Raw genomic sequence first — 19,613 nt, 5'->3', positions numbered from 1 at the left:
TACAAGGAACACAACCTCCGCATGAACACAGTATGCTATAACCTGAAGCGAAGTGTTATTTGTTTTTTATTCTGAGAAAGTTTTTGTGTATTTGTGCTAACGATTGCTCCGAAAATGCACGGGTTTATTTTTTTGAACAGTGTGTCGTGTACCGTAAGTAGAGTCGGCTTGAGACTCATTCAATCATAATGACTTTCGGAAGTTTTTATACTATTGTTTTGTTTCAAAAACCAGTATTTTAGTTACGGCATAATAGAATGGTAATTAAAAATGGTAATTATAATAGTGTGAATTCTTTTAATAATATTAAGTTTTTACAAATACATAATATTAATTTCAACAAAAGTAATAGGTATAATATAGTGATGATGACGTGAATGCGCACTCGGATATTCAGCCGCAAAACGTGTATTTTCCTCAATCCTATTAAGCAGAACTCCTATAATGTTACTATACTATACCTCAGTCGGGAGGTACTTAGAGGCATGAGTTGCTTCAGCGAGTACTGTTATTGTGGGGGTCAAACGGAGCGTGCAGCGCTGTTACGTAATACTTCAACATGAAGATAATAATGCATTATGTCATTTATATGCTACTTTTTAGTATTATTATCGATCGTTACAGCTATTATTATGAACGTAGATATTTTTAAAAATTCAAAGTATTTATAATTCTGTCTATCTAAAATAAGTAGAAATAATGGAAATGTCCATTAAAAGACAATGTGTGTGAAACGTGATAGCGTTGATAGAATAGATGTAGTTAAATATAATACAGTAATAGTAGTGCTATAGTCGCTTGAAATATTAGCCAATGTCTCCTTTAAGCGATGAGGGGTTTATCCAGTGGGGAACGTGTAAGGGAAATAAATCACCTGATATTCAATAGGCCGTTCACCCTCTATCAAACATTCTACTTTTCATATGTTATAGATTCGTAGAGCTTGATAATTTGTACAATGTTTTTTTTATTATTATAGGTAGAAATACGTAAAACGATTTAAGATGATGCCTTTTTATTGCAGCAAATGATGTTTTTTGATCAACAGTAACGATTTGGCAAATCTCTTTTATTCATTGTTGATGGCTTTCGAATGACTTGGATTTGGCAGCTTAATGTCTTTTATTTTTTCACAATTATTTTATAGATTTCTTTTTCTTATACATACCTACTTCTTATATAAACAATTATTTAGTTACTAAAGTTAAAGAATGTAGAATGAAAGCTAACTGTCGTATTAAGAATGATATTACTTATTATTCAATTAATAACAATGGTTGCAAACAATGTTTATAAAATATAAAAATATCTCTTATATTATCTTGAAATGTGCGGATTAATGTGAGGTTCTCTACCTGTAAATGTGCGCATAAAATTTAAAAAATATAATGTGTTATATAATATAAAGTAATCATTAAAATCAACCATATATTTAGTATATGTATAATGAATGTTACAATTATTAGAGCACAATCGCAGCGCGTGTATGTGTGTGTGTCTGTGTATCGTTAATACCTGCTGGCTGCTGGCTGGTGGCTGCCGGCTACAGTTCACTACACTCGGCCACAATGCGCACCTTGTTTATTGTGCATATCAAAGGCCTTCTACAAAGCCCCTACGATAATGTGTATAGCGCTACACGCCTGCGTCGCGTCGTTGAACATTTGTTATATATATATATATACTCGTATATGTATATACGGACGATGCAAGTACTCCGATTGTGTGCGTAAATTGAGTTTCGATGGTCTCGATAGATATGTGGCCTGCAAATCGATATAGTTTCTAGTTTGCAGGAGACTGAACGGCTTATTTGTAAAAATATGATTCCATAGGTAGGTGCAATACAAAACATGAGCATAGCGAGATTGTAGCGGCTTGAATATAAATTGGATATTTATTTAGATGTGTATTTTTGCAGATTTAAATGGTAGTAGAATGTTATTGATTTAAAAATTATGAAAAATTCACGTAAAGGAAATATGATATTTTACTTAATTTATATTTATTGATATACTTTACTTTTAAGAGCAATAACAGAAATAATATGATGACAATAATTTAGGTAGATCTAGCTACTAGAAACATATTTGTAAAACAAAAATGTCATAACCAATTTCGTTTACATGTTTTTGCCTTAATTTGTATATCAATAACATTCTGATATATTTCTATATCCATTGAAGTATTATGAACTCTCTCTCTTTGTGAATATTGATGCTCAGTTAAACTAGGTAAGCTCATTATGTGACTACAACCTACGCAAATTAAATTGTGTTGGCAAACTCTGTCATGTCAATTATATCTAATACTACATAGAATTTGTAGTGTATAGTAAATTGCTCTTTTATTTTATTATTGTTTAATTATGTTATGCTCATTACTGCTAGAGTTTAATGCAGAAGATATATAGAGAGAAGATAAAGAGTAATTTGCTTTATTTTTTAAATATATATTTGAGAGTATTCCATGATCGTTAGACATATCCTTTGATTTAGTCATTGTAGCTACTAACATTCAATTTGTAAAGAGACCACTACAACCCATCCTTGTCGAATTTAGATTGGTTTCGGACCACAGCTCGCTTCTAATTACTTCCTTAACCACCACACTTTATTCTGTCTGATTTTCAATTAAATTTCAATTATAATTACATTTTAAAACGAATATATTTCAAAGATTTTACCACTTTAATAGTTTTTTATTGTAAACAAAAGCTGTGTTTATTTTATGTATTAAAAAGATGCATACGTTTTATATTACATAGTTGTAATTATCTATGATCTTATTTCCAGAAAATATTATTTATTAAATTTAAAAAATAATAACGATGTTTATTGTATATAATAAATATTTAATTAACTATGTAAGTTCTGAATATAAATGATATATTGTGCCTTGATTTATTATTCGCTAACATTATACATTAAAGGTCACCCTTTTATTGGAAAATGACGTACGAGTAGGGTTGTATACGTGAAGGCTAGGTGACTGACACAGAAGGGTTATAATAGATCGTTGGCTTCTTCTAAAGAATACCTATATATCATTATACACATTTACTTTTATGGGTTGTTAGTCAAGTGTTTATCTAATTTTAGCCTATAGATAAAATATTATTCAGCTGGAGAATGGATTATTTTCATGTCTTCGCACCAATAAGACTCGAGCTCAATGTTTAGTAGGAACTTGGTGAAGGGAATGGTGGTTAAATTGCCACCATCTGGATTGGCTCGAATCAATGCATCTGCGTCCTTGGATGCGATTTACCCGCGAACATCAAAACTCCTCATCATTACATGTCCTTAGACACTATGGGTCTCTCTGTGCTACCTATTTATATGCGAAATACAGCGGATGATGTTATGCTGAAAAATATTTGGATGGAAAAGTAAATTGTAATTGTACTAACAATATACTTCATATAATATATGAAAACTATCTATCTACTGTTTTCTATAACAACATTAATTTAATGTAGTCTGAGATTCACTTAGAGAATATAAACACGTGTCGAGTATAGCTAAGGGCAGGGTGAAATTCTAGGAAAATTATTACTTCAGTCGAAACTCCAAAGAGCCCTCTCATATTATAACGTAAATACGTGGGGACCTCGAATACGTATTTGGGTAAATATTTTTAGCTACGTATACCTATGTAATTCGTTGAAGTAACTGCCTTAATTATTTAGTGATACGAATTTATTCTTTTTTATGTAAAAAAGTAATTTCCAAATAACAGTTATATTTATATTACTTTTAGCTCCTTGGTTTTAGTATTTACATTCAAATATGAAAATTTTCAGTGAGTAAAAATAAATATTATTTTTCTTAGTAATTAGGATACTGTCGGCAGTAATGCACGGGGTGTTAGCTAAGCAACTGTGGCCCAGTTTGCGTAGGTCAGTAATGTAATGTGCACACTTTCTCTAACTTTAACTTTCACTGCATTTATATTGTGTCTGTGTTGTCACATCATGTAAAAGTTAAATAATTATATACTTTTAGTCCATCAATTTATAATATAACTAATTCAATGAGTATTGTATCATATCTCACACAATTTTAATATCAAAGTGGAAACACTACTAACTGATAAAAATAAAGATTACTTTTTGCTAAAAATTCCGATTTCACATGTTAATGCCGATAAATTTGAAGAAATAATCTTCAAATGAAATATCTCGAATATATTTTAGAAATGTTATAGAGCGGTTGTTTGCCAATTTCCCGATGACGCAGCACAACGAGGCACAAGTCTACTGGTGCACATAAACATTTGCCCCCATTCTCCAACAATTTATCACCCAGCCCCAACTCCATACCTTACCATGACATTCTATGAAAAACGACGAGCAAACATTAGACTTTATTTATTATTTAAACTGAATGAACTAATATATGAATTTACTTTTTTTTATAACCAGTTAGTTATAAATGTAATTCATTAAAACACACCGAAACATTTAAGCAATATATATTAATTGAAACAATTCAATCAGCGACAACACACCGTAATAAATTGACGAGAGAAAGTTGAATAACAAAACGAAACTGAGGGTTCCAATCAATTAATGGATCTTATCGGCACCAGTATCAATCAGCATTAGTGCAGTACAGAAATACATTCCGGCAAGTCAGCGTAATAAGCGGAGAGCGGAGGTGCGTCCGCTCCGTGGAGCGTGGAGTCGTGGCGCGTGACTCAGCGAGATCGTGAACGGTGACTCAGCACGATCCGGACCCTGGATTCGTCTGTCAGCCGCAATAAGTGGATTACGCCTTCACGACTGAACGATTCTGTATTGGAGAGCCCTTTTTATTGTTGTCATTATCATTTTTCTTTTAAAATCAAATCAGTTTCACGCTGTATCCCGCATGCAGTAGGTTAGGCAAAATACACCTAGTGTTAGGACACTGCATTCCTAACTTTCCGCCGAATTCTGGAGGTATTGCGTGTTGTGCGGCGGAACTTAACGCCGCCCTTTGCCTCGATACCGTAGCCAAGAAATGGAAATATAAATTTAAATAAATATTTCATTTTCCCGAGTGTAAATCGAACCCGCTACCAGTCGCTTTTAGAATCACTTTAATTTTTCTTTTAATCAAGTCCAAATTTCCAGCCTCTTTTGATATTCGTATTTGTATTTACGAACGTGAGCGTTAGGCGTTACGTCAAAGATGGAGCCGTTTCATTATATGCGGTTAGAGATTAGCCGTCGACCTAAATTACATTTTAATGAGACTACAGAACGCTCTGCTAATCACAAATAGGAAAATAATGAACATTTAAAACATTTAAATTGCTTAATATGGTTTTTGATGGTTATTTGAAAGATATATATATATATTTTTATAAATAATAAAAATTTTATTATATATCTCATATGTAATTAATATTGAGAAATGTTTTTAAAAAGAAGAATAAATTATGTAGCTTTCAAGTTCGTTCGTCGTAAAACCTAATGTTCTTTACAGAGGGTGGAACGAGAAGCCACAAAGAGCCCGGCGACCACAGGAGGCAGGAAGAAAGCGGCCGTGCGGAGCAACGGCCAGATCACTTCCACGGAACCGCCGGTACCACCTCCAGGTACAGGTTTTAATTAACCTAACATAAGTATCTTGCAAATAGACCTTTATAGTAAAGACCGTTTTGCGCCATATTATAGGCGACTCTAACCCAACTAAAAGATTTTGTTAAGCGTTTTTTGTTTTCTCAAAAACTTATGTAAACTTCTTTAATATTTCAAATTAGTAGCATATTTTTAATCAAAAATGCTACTTGACTTATCTGATGCATACCAGAAATTTCTGTTTGACCGAATTCAATTTACATGGACCATTTCCTAGATACCTTCATGTCTGTTACGAGAAAGGGACAAAGACCGTTTGTAGATTAGGATCCCAGGCATTCATGTGTGGTGATTACTCGTTCATTGAATTATACTGGACGTCTTTCTCAGTGTATGTATATTGTGAAGATTTTGTATATAATGTTAATTTTAATCTATATATTAATATATAATAACATATTGAAAATTATCAAGAAATAAAATCTAGCAAAAACATTTAAAAAACCCTTTTTTACTTATAGCGTCTTATTATGAACGTTTCAGTGAAAGAAAAATGTTATTGATCGTCAACGTAATGTCTTGGCAATAGGGATTGCGACGTCAAAGTGATCAATCGCTTTCCTTTAGTCTAATTCGGTCAAGCGAAAAGAGCTTTTGTAAAATTGATTTGTGTTGTTCTGTGGAACACGTAGATTATTCAATGGTAGGACTTTGTAAATATAATATTAATATGTGAGTCTCGTATGTCGATATTATTTAAAGTTCCGTTATATTATTTAATATCGTTATTAAATAAGCTATCACAAGCCTTATCAAATTCAAAGATGAGATAGAGATTAGAATATTATTTTTATTATCCTCATGTTGGAGTATTGATGAAATCGCTTTTATATCACCTCGTATATTTTATTCGACATGAGGCCACGGTTTCATTGTAATCGTATGGAGCATAGACATAAAAAGTAGTATCAAATCACTGTGTAACAGCCAGGCAGCGTGGGTGGACAATAAATCAGCACTTCCGTCCCCCATACTTTCTCTAATGTTCGTGCTTTGACTGGTGATTGCGCTGAAGATGTATAGCGGCATTACTGACACCTCGAAATAAAGAAAACAATGAAAGTGATATACGAGACTACTTACTTTAAGAATTATCATTTTGATACTATTGTAATTTTTGTACTGTGAAAATTAATGTGCTTACGTATTTTTATCTCACTTTATTAAAGTATTTTTTTAAATTTAAGAAGTTACAATGCCGTATTGACATACTTTATGTCTTACACTTTTAAGAAATGAATTGTATAATAGATAAAAGCAATTGATTTGTTGTACGATGCCACTTTTACGATATTTTAGTCTCAGTTCGACACGCTCAGCTATTTGCACTCAAGTGCGATCTAATAAATATCTCCATTAAAAGCCAATTGAGAAGATCTATAACGATCCTTTTGCACTTTGTTTGATATTTATTGATGACAATTTGATCATTGTCGAACAGACAAGAAATAAAATATAACAACTTTGCCTTGATTGTTGTAGTCCTTTTTCAATCATTATTTTTTAATGTGGTAACTAGTTTTACTTTAGTTCGATCGACTGTAGTAATTGCGAAGATTTCAAAGTTTGTCGAACACAATAACGTTAATGAATTCTTTAGAAGGGCTGTTATAAGGACAGTTCACAAGTACAACACATGTGCCTTGAAGGCTTTTAATAAAAAAAATCTTAATAATAAGATAATATCTTTCAATAAAAATATTAATTAGCTTCCTTGTAAGATATTTTATAAATTTAAATCGATATCTTACTTGTAGTTCAATACATCGAAATACACTTAAATTCCTAATTGTATTTACGAACATAACAAAACCATTACAGTAAATTCAGAAAGAAAAGTTTATATTACTTTTAAGTTTAGCAAAGTACGTCCAAACTTTTGAACAAATATTGCTCGGATCGCTAAAACTCTGTTTGAAACTCGAAGTTCAGTCACTTTCCTTGGGCCGAGTTGCCTCGTCAAGAACAAGTTTATATGTGGAGTCAAATTTCCAAGGTTGGTTAGTTTTCTACAGTGAATAAACAATGTAGATATATTTAATTGAATTGGAATGAATAATAAAGAAATAACAAGGATATTTATTTATTTTCATATATTTTCTTATTTATTATTCGACATATTATATAACTAGCGACCCCCTTGCGGCTTCGCCCGCTTTTACTACTGGATTATTCATATAATGTATGTTTGCAAAGCACTTAAGATAATGTGAAAATTAATTAAACCCTAATGCAACCCGCATTTTCGTAGTTTCAATAAGCATTTTCCAATTGTTTTACACAGCAAGGTTTTTTTAGTAGGTACCGTAATTTTAAATCTTTGCTACTAATCTTTTCAAGTACTTATTAAAATATATTTAAATGACTATTTTTAGATAGTTAAATGACTATTTTTAAACGGAAGAAATTAAAAACAAAAGCCTACCTACTAATAACTACTACAAAAAATATGAAACCAAATATATCGCGCTGAAATAATACATACAACTCTAATTATCCAATACGTGTAAACGCATCTAAATCTTCGTTGCTATGCCTCTATAGCGGGCGGGTTTTTTTTTTCGAGCTTGTGGTTAATGCTGAAGAGGGTATTCTGTCCCTGATGAAAAGCAAGCACTACGGGGCTGCCTGTGAGGAAAATTAAATAGAATGCATTGGCCGGGAATCGAACCCGGGCCGCCCGCGTGGCAGGCGAGCATTCTACCACGGAACCACCGATGACTGCTCATGACGCGCTTGTATAAGCAAAACGTCGCGGGGCGCGTTTCGCAGCAAGGATGTTTTGATATTGTAACAACTTCTAAAGTACTTATTAAAATGAAAAAACAGTAAAAGACAGTTTTGATCTACATTAAATGGCCAACGTAACTAATATACTTATTTATATGCTGAGAGTAAGGGATAAGTAAAACTTGAGTCGGCACAGCTGATGAGTCAACGGCGTGATGTGTCAACAATTAAATGCGTTTTTCTCTAAAACTATTCGCAATTTCGAAATAGTGTAAAAAGCAAATTTTATCTTCGTTTAACGTAGAAAATTAATAAAGTATTTTAAAGGATAAGGATTAATACCATTATGGAAAAATATCCCTCACAATAAAAAATATATTGAAATTACTATTTTTAGACAGAAATATGATCACTACACGTTATCCTTAAAATATAAAAATATGCTCTCGCGGACTTTTTTGTAGATCTTTTTAAGAGGAATAATAGTCCAGTACATTATTTTCATGTAGTACTTACCATTAAAGCAGCGCATGCGCGAAAGTGTCTCAACGGGTAGGACTTTATACACATTTATTTAAGAATGTACAAATAATAAACTATATATAAACCTTCCCTGAGAAATACACGACCTAATGGTGAAAACCGCATAAAAATCCGTTGGGTGGTTTAGAAGAAGAAGAGTTAGAAAGTTCAGACAGACACGAAAAGCGACTTTGTTTTATAAGATATAGGATAACATACAATTTGAATTAAATATTACTTAATCGTAATGAAAAAAAATATTGAAATAACTTATCAAAAATATTCCATCTTTAGTTTTAATGTTCATAAAAAACTTTAAGTTGATAAAACAAATAATCCAAGTAAAATGTGTTATGTAATCTCTGGGACGGCGCGCCGTGCGAGAGTGCGACCGACAGTTCTTTGTGAGGGAGAATTAAGCGGAATTCGGATATTGGATCAGCATTCGCATCCCTTGTTTACTGAACAATCTCGATTTTAATTGCTTTCCTCGCGACATCGCCGGTCTTGCCAAAAATAAACAGAATTCGATTTTAATTAACACTGCTCTATCGTATTTACCGTTGAGAGATATCTTTGACACAATTTATAGTAGCGAATAGATAAATGTTTATTTGGTTGTATCGTGGTATCTTTTTTATATTTCTTGACTGTCTAAATTAAAATTTAAATATATTTAGTTCAACAGAAATATAAAAAGGCGGCCTTATTAAAATTCATAAATGAGTCAGTTAATTCACGTTTTCATTGTAAATGTGATGATATTCAACGCTCACTTTAATATAAACACATTACCTAAATCATTATTAAGTGCGTATTTATGTCACAGCTAATACGATTGAGGTTGATATTTCCATATAGTAAGGTCAAATGAAAAATATGTCTGTCCTTAATTTAGTATTGAAATCTATTTTTAATCTTTTGAACAATATTTTAAATTTTATTTAATAATTATGTATCTCGATTTAAAAACCGGCCTTACATAATTAACAAAAACAAATATAATTCTACGTTATAATTTATCTTTGTCATAATGTACCTCCTAATTCCTATAGATTAGTTCAGTACGATACAAATGATCAATTTTAATTATTATTAAAAATTTTATTTGCTTTTAAAGAATATTAAATTATTATATTCGTTGTTTCCTTTTCTAACTAGGTAGGTACAATTGAAAGCTACGATAGATAGGATAAGAAGCATTAACAGAAATAAAACGTAAGTGCATATGAATTCATTCTACCGAGAGGGAGTCGAACCCACGATCGTCGCGTTTATAGTCTCACGCTTATCCCAAGGATGTGATTGTTTCACATTACTCGCTAACGAAGCAATCTGCATTCAGGCAACGAGTACAAATTTTGCGTGCATGTCTGCCTCAGCGCGCAGTTTGCATAATTTTACATATTTACCGTTAAATGCACCGGCGTATCGCCTCTTAGTATTAAATGTATGCATCATATACATATATGTTCATAGCTTACTCTGTTACATAACTTTCTAGTTTTGCGCGTAAAATTAAATGAAAATGTATACGGTTCTCTTGGTACACATCTAGAATATTTATAAATGTTAATAAATTTCGTTAGCAAAAGTTTTTATATTAATATTTACTGTGATATTATTCGTTATAAAATTAAATTACGTAAAACCAATTTAAAATATAATGACAACAATAAATAATCAAAATATAAAATAGAATTGATATTCATTTAAACATGCATTCGTAATTCGGGATAACAGCTTCTGTTTTTGTCTTTTCCCACTGCCCTTGTGAATAAGAGTAACAATATTAAATTTGCATACCGACAAGCGTCGACCGGGGTGACACCCCCTTGGGAGGGAAGTTGAACACGAGAGGGAGTTAAACGTTGCGCCTGGTCGTCGGGGCTGGGGGGCCACATGCTCGTGCAGGAATGTTTCCCCGAATCCACCTCCTTAATGAGGTGAATTGAAGTTTAAAATAACGTAACGATTTCGAATGAGTTACCTTTGTTTGGGTGCGGCGTGAAACGGAACGTGCTAGCTGTAGCGGCTATAGCAGGCGCACATCCGGTCGCAATTACGTGAAGGTCAGTGACACACGGTTAAGCTAAGCGTGAATCATCGTTCTAATTATACATACTGACAAGGCGTTATAATGTCTTACTGACAAACATATCGTAATTATTATTACTTTGTTAGGTTTAAACGAAATTATTAGATTTATAAGTGTGTAATTTTTGGAATATGGAAAAATAATATGTAAATTGAAGTTAAATATTTAGGGCTAGGAGTACTGTAAAAGATGAAGCACAATTATGTGAAATATCATGATGTCTTATAATTCTTTATATCAATCTAAAGCATTGATCAAATTAAAAATATTATAATATTTATTAATTAATGCAAGAAGTAAGTTTAAAATTTAATGGACACATTTGCATAGATCATCTCAAAGATTAGGAACACAATAGTCGGGGAAATCGACACCGTGAAACGCGGACGAGGCACCAGCGCAGGCGCAGGCATAATAGATACGAGTCGCGCTCGTCACGTTGTCGTTACGTAAAGAACAATGGCCGGCTGGGAACGCGGCCGTGAACGCGACAGGCATCTATACTATATCAAATAAATTATTTATTTGCTCGCTTCGTTATTGTCATATTTCGTTGTATAAGTAGTTAGACGCGCTTGCATTGTAGTAGGTACTCTCATCTATTTTTAACGCAACCTAATTAATGGAAACTGTTCAGGGTAAATTAACTCTATTATTTGTTTTGAAATAGCATTGTTTCAATGCTACAAACACATCTTATAAATTATAGTTTATACATGTATGCAAATGTAGTAATTAGATTAAAATAATTAAATATATCGAAGTGTATATATATATATTTTTATTTATAAATTTTCTGAATTGCATCATTAATAGTGACTGAAGTATAATATAATTATTATGAGTATGACAATATTATTAATATTATTTCTATAGACAAATTTCAAATGTAGTAATTGCGATTTTTTTCTTTTAAAAGTTAACGATTTCACCGATAATATTATAAATACTTATTACTGTAATGCATTTACAAGTCTTGAATTTTACACACTCATCTAAACATTACGTTGGTGCTTTGTGTACTTTCACCCCGTTTACCGTTACGTGGAGCTCAGCGTCTTCTATCTCAGTCACACATCGTTAACTTGATCTCTATTGCTTTAGCCTCTAATAGTTGCTTGTTTTATCTGTATTATCTATCAAGCTGCCTTTATTAAAATTAATTAAATTGCCAATGACTTCCGAATTTTATATGTCTACAACTACAAGGCTATCTACAAAATAAAATATATCCAAAATAGACGTTTTTGTGTTGTATAGATTATATCAAAAGATTATATCAAATGAATTTAATTAATCGTTTGAAATATAGTACATAAATACAAATACGACAGCGGCCCTCTTGAAAAATCAGAGGTTGTTTTGACGTGGGCTTCGTGATTTAATATCATTATATTCATTTAACGCTCGCTGCTTTATTCAAATCACGAATTACAAACGTAAAGAATTTTCGCAGGGCGGCGCGAATGAATAATTCACATAATTATGCATTGGTTACTCTCGCCCCGTTATGACTTTTATTTGTCCTTTGTAGCACATGTCCGATACAAACCGGCTTCAAGCTCGCTCTCCATGTGTGGAAAAAAACATGCAGGCGTATCTGGATAATCTCACATAACTTCATCTCTTTCTAATCGCCCTAAACGGAAGATTCACGATCGTCTAAAAGGCAATTTTATCGTCCAATCTTATTACTTTCCCAGAAGAATTTATTACAACCCTTCTTTTATAACTTGTTGTTGTTCTTTTTTATTATATTGGTTAAGGGAATCGTTATTCTCTTTTAATTGGAAAACTTACAGTAAATACACTATAAGGGTAACGGCATATATAAAGTCATTAGAAATATTAATTTTATTGGACTAAAAAATATAGGTAATATCTCCTAATCAAATATTCTTTTATAAATAATGATTTAAATTTCTTAAAAAAAATCATATGTTATTATTAAAATTTGCCCACGATTAACTTTTTATGTGCAAATGTATTTTATTTCTTAGAATGCGTTTATAAATATTAAAAAATGTAGTATATCGTTCTATTGACCTGTACCCCAAATATAAATAATTATATATTTTAGACATTGGTCAAGAATATACGATAACTTTAACTAATATCGTGAGCAAGATGGCGCCGATTGCGTAAGCGGTCGCTGCGCGGACGCATTGAATTAATCATGGAAGATTGACATTAGACCTGCGTCTGCCAGACTATGACGCTTGGATATCATATATTTTAAACTTTCATAATGTCAAAATATTTATATTTTCTTCATACAGACGTTTATGTCACTTATTTCTTTATTAATATAAAATATGAAAATAATTCTAAAAATTTTATATATATTTAATACATGAAATTATCTTTATTTAATCAACCAGTAAATATAAAACAAACGTCTTATTGTATTAGTCTTTACTGTAACTTTGCTATTCTAACAAGCAGACTGAGCACACATTCATTCTAGCCTTACTCTTACTTATAAAGTGCACATAAAATTATCGTTTTCATATTTATATTATATCATATATAGGTGAATTTAATTTGTAACTCCATTAAGTCTGGTTATACTAATGACAGCAATCATAAAGTAATCGTATTGCGTACGAGTCAATATTTATGGACCAGTCACGTTGTAAAACATGCATTGATGTTTGTGTTACAATCAATAAATAACGTAAATACTCTGAGTAACTAATATAGCGTATACTTTATATTATGTTTTAATGGAATGTATATAGATTATATGTGAATTTCAATAGAATAGTTAAATGTTCATAAAATGTGTAAGTAAGGTCAGGTATATAGCAAAAGTAATTATTTTAAGTAATCTAATTTTAAATGAAGTTGAATTGCCATCATACGTGCTACTAAATTGTAAGGAGCATGAATTAAAGTATTTCACTCAATTTTTTAAGATCATATGAACTTGCCAAATATAAAACTAAAAATACCATCATCACGCGATATTATGACGAGATTTACATTTACCCGTATTAGCATGATTTTTTTAATAGCGGAAAAACCAACACTTGTATAAACCAACACTTTTATATTTGTTATCACACGTGCGTAATGCGTATCACACGTTTTATTTTATTCTTATTTTGAATATTAGAATGAGTAGGCCGATAGAGCAATGGTATGTACATCGCTCAGTTTTCTTAAATAAGAGTGACGAAGCTGAGGCCGTCGAGGCGTAGCAGCACAGCGTCTGACTGTGAACGCAACGATTGTGGGTTCGATTCCCACTTGGACTCTTGTAAAAAGTCAAAGCGCGATGTTAAGTTCCACCTCTCCACACGCAGTCTCTAAAACCTGGTTCCCTCTGCCTTGCTACATTGCTCCATGAGATACTGCTTACAGCAGATAAAAAAAATTAATACATTTTTAAATCAACCTAATGGCGAAAATTTGATAATTGCGAAGCTAATATAAAAAAATCCAATAAAAAAAGAGTAACCGAAGCCACATGCGATATGATGAAACATGGATATTACATATTAGCGTAATCCATTAATCACACAGGGGGTAGAGGCAGTGCACCTGCTACAAAGCTCATGTAGTCTGTCCCTTTCATGCCCCCATTCATCAAATGATACGTATCTGGCGAGGGCCTGACCCTGAACAAAGGATGACAATTCTCGGCAAGAAATCGGGTTTTGTATTGTTTGTTGCCTATGAAACGAAACTTTTTGCTAAACATACATTTTTTACTTTTATAACTAAATAGAGCTAGCTGGTTTTGAGTTTATTTCTTAAAGAAATGGTAATGGCGTAAGTTATTTAAGTTATGTAATAAGTTAATAGCTTACTTAGCTTAGCTTAGCTTATGTAATATTACATATGAGAATGTTACATAGATATACAGCACTTCAATTTGTGATTGTTTTAATTGATACAGTTGAGATCACTCAACATAATAATCAATTGCTGTAACCCTCTAGACTTTTATAAGGGTTTTTATCTTTCTTTTCCTATATTTATTTTTATTTCAAAAATCGAATATGCTTTTCGATTTCGATTTCGTTTAATTTAACATTACATTTAATAAAGAATTGTATCCATTAAACTATAAATAGTTAAGAACGTACCTATTGATCTAAATGAAAACAATAAACAAGTTAATTACCATTTCAAAAAGAGAATTAGTCACGTATTTATATTCCATTGACACAACTTAGATGTAACTATTTAAAATATTGTATTAATTTAAAGCATTACAAGTTGGTCATAAAATACGACGTGTTTGACAGTATACTGAAATACGAGCATGTTTAATAGAAGGAGGAATTGGGTCATACTCATAGAGTAAGCATTAGTACGAAAATGGTCGGTGCACGGTTTGCAAAATGGCGGCGGTGCGTTCAGTAATGGCTGCCGGAGCGCCGGCCTTGGGCCGTGCTCGCAATCAACTTATTATTCAATCTCATGTCGCGAATTGGTCCGAGGTCCGTCGGTCATCGAACTTCTAGAACCACTCCATTCGTTCATGTTCTGACAACACTTGCGGGCAGACAGGTTTAATGGCATACCGCTAATAGCAGCTAATTAAAATACTATTGTCTTCAATTTGTTGAGAACAATGATAATTGATCAATGTATAAACATAGTCAGATATCTGTTTTATTAGGTAATTATAATGAACTACGTATAGAATGTTAAACTTATACGTCTGCGTCGGTGTAGGATTACCGGATGGATAAGTGATCTTGATTCTTGGAGGGGATCATTGTTCGATTTATTGTAAATAAAGGAGGATGTAGAAGGCTGTATCGCCTAACATCCAAAGGTCGTCGGTCGAGACGCTTTGACGCAAATCCGACACGGTCCGTTATACCTCCTCCTCCTGCGAACAATGCTCGGTTCGCGCTACTCGCCTAATGAGAAATGTTTGTTTTTCAGCCGCACACAATGGCGGCTCTCATCGCCGCTTTCGTTATTACCTCCTGTAACGTTCCAGACTTAAGAAGTGTTAATAACCTTCTTTGTGTTTTTAGTCAGAACTTATTATTTATCTTTAGAATATACTCTTTAGTTACCTCTATATTTCAATACAGGAATGTTTTCTTACATTTAATTGCCTATTTTACAAATATGTTCAAGTCAAACATAAAGACATTGACTTCTAATATAAGTGTGCAAAAACTTGACATATTCCTATACAATTTTATATTTTCCCTCAAAAAAATCATAATAATCGTTCTAAATTTCTACAACACATCTATCGAAGAATGCAAAAAATTATTGCAAATGAATACATCCATAAGAAATGTTTATAATGTAAGTTGTTATAGCGACGTAAGAGCCGACCTTGATTGAAGTCTCATTAGCCGTGCGAACTCGAGACTACGATGAACCGGTCGCGGTCGTAACTCCGCATGATTTATGTCTTTGGCTTCACAAAGAGTTTTTTACGCCAGACCGGTTTCCCCGCTCGACGGTTTCGTTACCTGGATGCTAGGAAAAAATATAGTGTCAGCTCTTTTTTTAGCCGTAATAATAATAAGTGAACATTCCTTCTGTGGCGCATGCGGACGTGGCTCGCGGCTGGAGACGTGATGTGCTGGCACTGTAGCTTCATTATATTAATGGACCCGGCCGGATGACTACAAAGATGGGGCCTTTAAACTTTGCTACTAGTACAATGAGTGTTACTTGTATGCGTATAATAGATTGGATTTATAAATTTAAGACTGAAATAATAATAAATTGTTTAAAGATAAACACAAAATGTGAGATATGATCAATTTTACTGATATAATAAATCAAGTGCTTAGAGCTGCCAACATTTTATGAAAACTTTACTCATTTCGAGTAAATTGTTATTTATTATTAAGTATACTTCTCATACATTAAACAATATTAAAAAAATACCGTTGAGATATATGATTTTAATAGCATTCTAGTTGTTCATTATTGATATTCGTATGACCTTTACTTGACATTGGTGGACTTGGCCACGTCTTAACCAGTTTTTGTTGCATTTTTTATTGGAATTTTATTTATCAGACAACTTATATACCACCTGCCGCGGTCGTTACCCGCTTAGAAAAACTCCCCTATTCCCAACAAAGAGATCCCAAAGTTATTCTGGCTTATAATTACGGCTCACAAAGCTTTCGGGTATAAAGCATAAACTTTTTGTTCACTTGCAAAAAATTACCCAAAGTTCTTATGAAAAGCGCATATTTCTTCTCAAACATGATCTGTATTTGTACCTGCTTTTTGTCGTACCAAAAAAATGTAAACAATTCGACACATAGGGGAACCAAATTCGTTTCGAGACTTATATATAGTATGCTATACTATAATATAAAACTTTTTCCTATAAAATAATTTGGGCACGATAGTTATAAAAGTTCCTTTTTAATTTATGGGAAATGTTAGTGTGGGTCGGGAGAATGGAGCGTGGGATTTTGACGTTAAGTATGATTGTGAGTTCGTGACCAATTCTACAAACTGCGTTTTGCACTTACGTTATTCTAGTATATGTTATATATGTATTATATCTGTAGGTACTAACATATTGAACTTAAATTTTAAATATTTTTTGAACGTATCCTGAATTATTTTATAGTAGGTAATGTATACCATTTCGTTTATTGTATAATTACAATACAAAAGCGCAAACTCATTTGTTGATTAATGGTTTTAATAAAGAAAACACTGCTTTAATGTCCTAAGTGTGTAGTTATAAAAACATTATCTATTTGTATGAAAAATGTAAATTAATCACTTTATAATTAGCTATATGACCTTGCTATATATTTATTTAATGTCAAAGTATTTATAGATAAATACCAGTTTCTATTCTGACATTACAAGCATTATATTAATCATGGTTTCACAAAATTCGCTAATTTTATCATTATCACTGTGAATTATAAATACTTCAAGTTATTCATAGTATTAAGTAATATTTAAATATATTTTTCGTTTGTTGACATAAAACAATTTATATTTGATTATACACAACAAACATGCTTATTGTGTAAAATATTGTCATCCTGTTATAATAACAATAACAAAATAAAATACATATATTACTTTGTCTTTACACATCCACGCAACATTGACTAACTTACATATCGAATCGATGAAACAATGTATTGTTCGAACTTTCGCTAATTTAAATATTGAATAGCATGCTCTATGTTTTAAACGACAGATAATGAGAGGCAGTCGGCCACTCCCTCCCTACGGGTGGGTCGTTAACTGCCAGTTGCCGCTCTGGCAATTTATTATGTGTCCATCCAATATTATAATCAATTTTGGTGCCATCGTTTAAAATAAAATATCGTTTTAGGATAAAATTTAGCTTGCAAAGCTTTTTGTATAAATTTTTAAAACAGTTGATTTTATTTTTAATTTGTGCAATATCATAAAAAAAACGTTTTTTTTTTTAAAAAAACATTTACATTTAGATGATAAAAATATTATGTTCGAAATATAAATATATTTAAATGTTTCTTTATAACAGTATTTTTAAAGTTGGCCAATTACATGAAATCTGCATAATATATAATTATCATAAACTCAAAGTTCATATTACTTTATTTAACAGAATTTATTGCAGCAAAAGACTGTATAATACTTGAGGTTTTTTATTTTAAAAATTACATAATAACGTTATAGTATAGATATATACAATAAAATAATCTATCCGTGTTGGATTATTACGGGATGCATTGAACGATACATCACTTCCAATTGTGAGGGTCCGATGACACTTCTATAACATCTCGCGTGTAATAAGGATGGATGGATTTATTTATCGCTGTGACCTCAATAACCAGGAGTTATATGGCGCGAGTGGCTCAGCTTCAAATATTTGTTCATAACATAAACATAAAAGTATTATTTTTAATAATATTATAAAAAAATATTAATATAAATGTAATCGTGCAATGTTGAATAATCAACTTCCTATCGCTATCTATGAATATTATCATGTATAGATAAGAATTTCATACTACCCGATAAAGAATGATACTGTAGATATTAATACGAATCGTATGAGTTAGATAACATATCAAAAAATATTTTGAGCTAAATATGGCTCCTACGAACAGGATCAATAGAATATTTTTACTCTGTAGTAAACGTTAAATAGAAATATATCCTAATTTAGCTGTCAATACCAAACATGGCAAATTCTAATAATACTCGTTAAGCCTACGCACATTTTCATTTAACGACGAACGTGATAGATAGCCTTTCAACATTCCGTAACCTTTATGATAAACTTTACGTACACATATCTATGTGGGTACTTCCCTGTAGATCTTTGTTTATTCATAAATGACAACTGCAATTTTTAGATAATTATGTTATATAAATATGTTATATTATACACAAATCTGTATAATTTTGTTATCTTCAATATACATTTACAGTATAAAATCATTCTAACATTTATAAAACAATATCACATATAATGTGTTAATAAAACTAACATTATTAATTATTATTTGTAACTAATATATAGCATCAAAGAGCATCTAATTGTCATATTCCACCCACCCGAAAACATCTGGTAATTGTTTTGACATTTACTTAGGTCTATTAAAGAACCTGTTTACGACGAGATAACATTATTAAAACAATAAATTCCCAACTGCTTATCTTCAT

At 31.8% G+C, this 19,613-nt stretch overlaps 1 protein-coding gene across 1 annotated transcript in view; it reads left to right on the top strand.

The window, feature by feature from the left end:
- Kdm3 (Lysine demethylase 3) overlaps nt 1-19,613 on the top strand; it is a 114,201-nt gene that overhangs the window by 44,226 nt on the left and 50,362 nt on the right. Inside the window, exon 7 of the mRNA XM_085202464.1 lies at nt 5,475-5,586. Coding sequence (XP_085058590.1) covers nt 5,475-5,586 — 112 coding nt within the window. The remainder of the gene's footprint in view (nt 1-5,474; nt 5,587-19,613) is intronic.

The sequence above is a fragment of the Heliconius melpomene genome, chromosome 18, assembly GCF_056956725.1.
Source record: "Heliconius melpomene rosina isolate 202511_hmr_F chromosome 18, ASM5695672v1, whole genome shotgun sequence".
NCBI lineage: Eukaryota > Metazoa > Arthropoda > Insecta > Lepidoptera > Nymphalidae > Heliconius > Heliconius melpomene.
The sequence above is the reverse complement of the archived record's forward strand: the minus strand, read 5'-3'. Positions and strand labels throughout refer to the sequence as shown.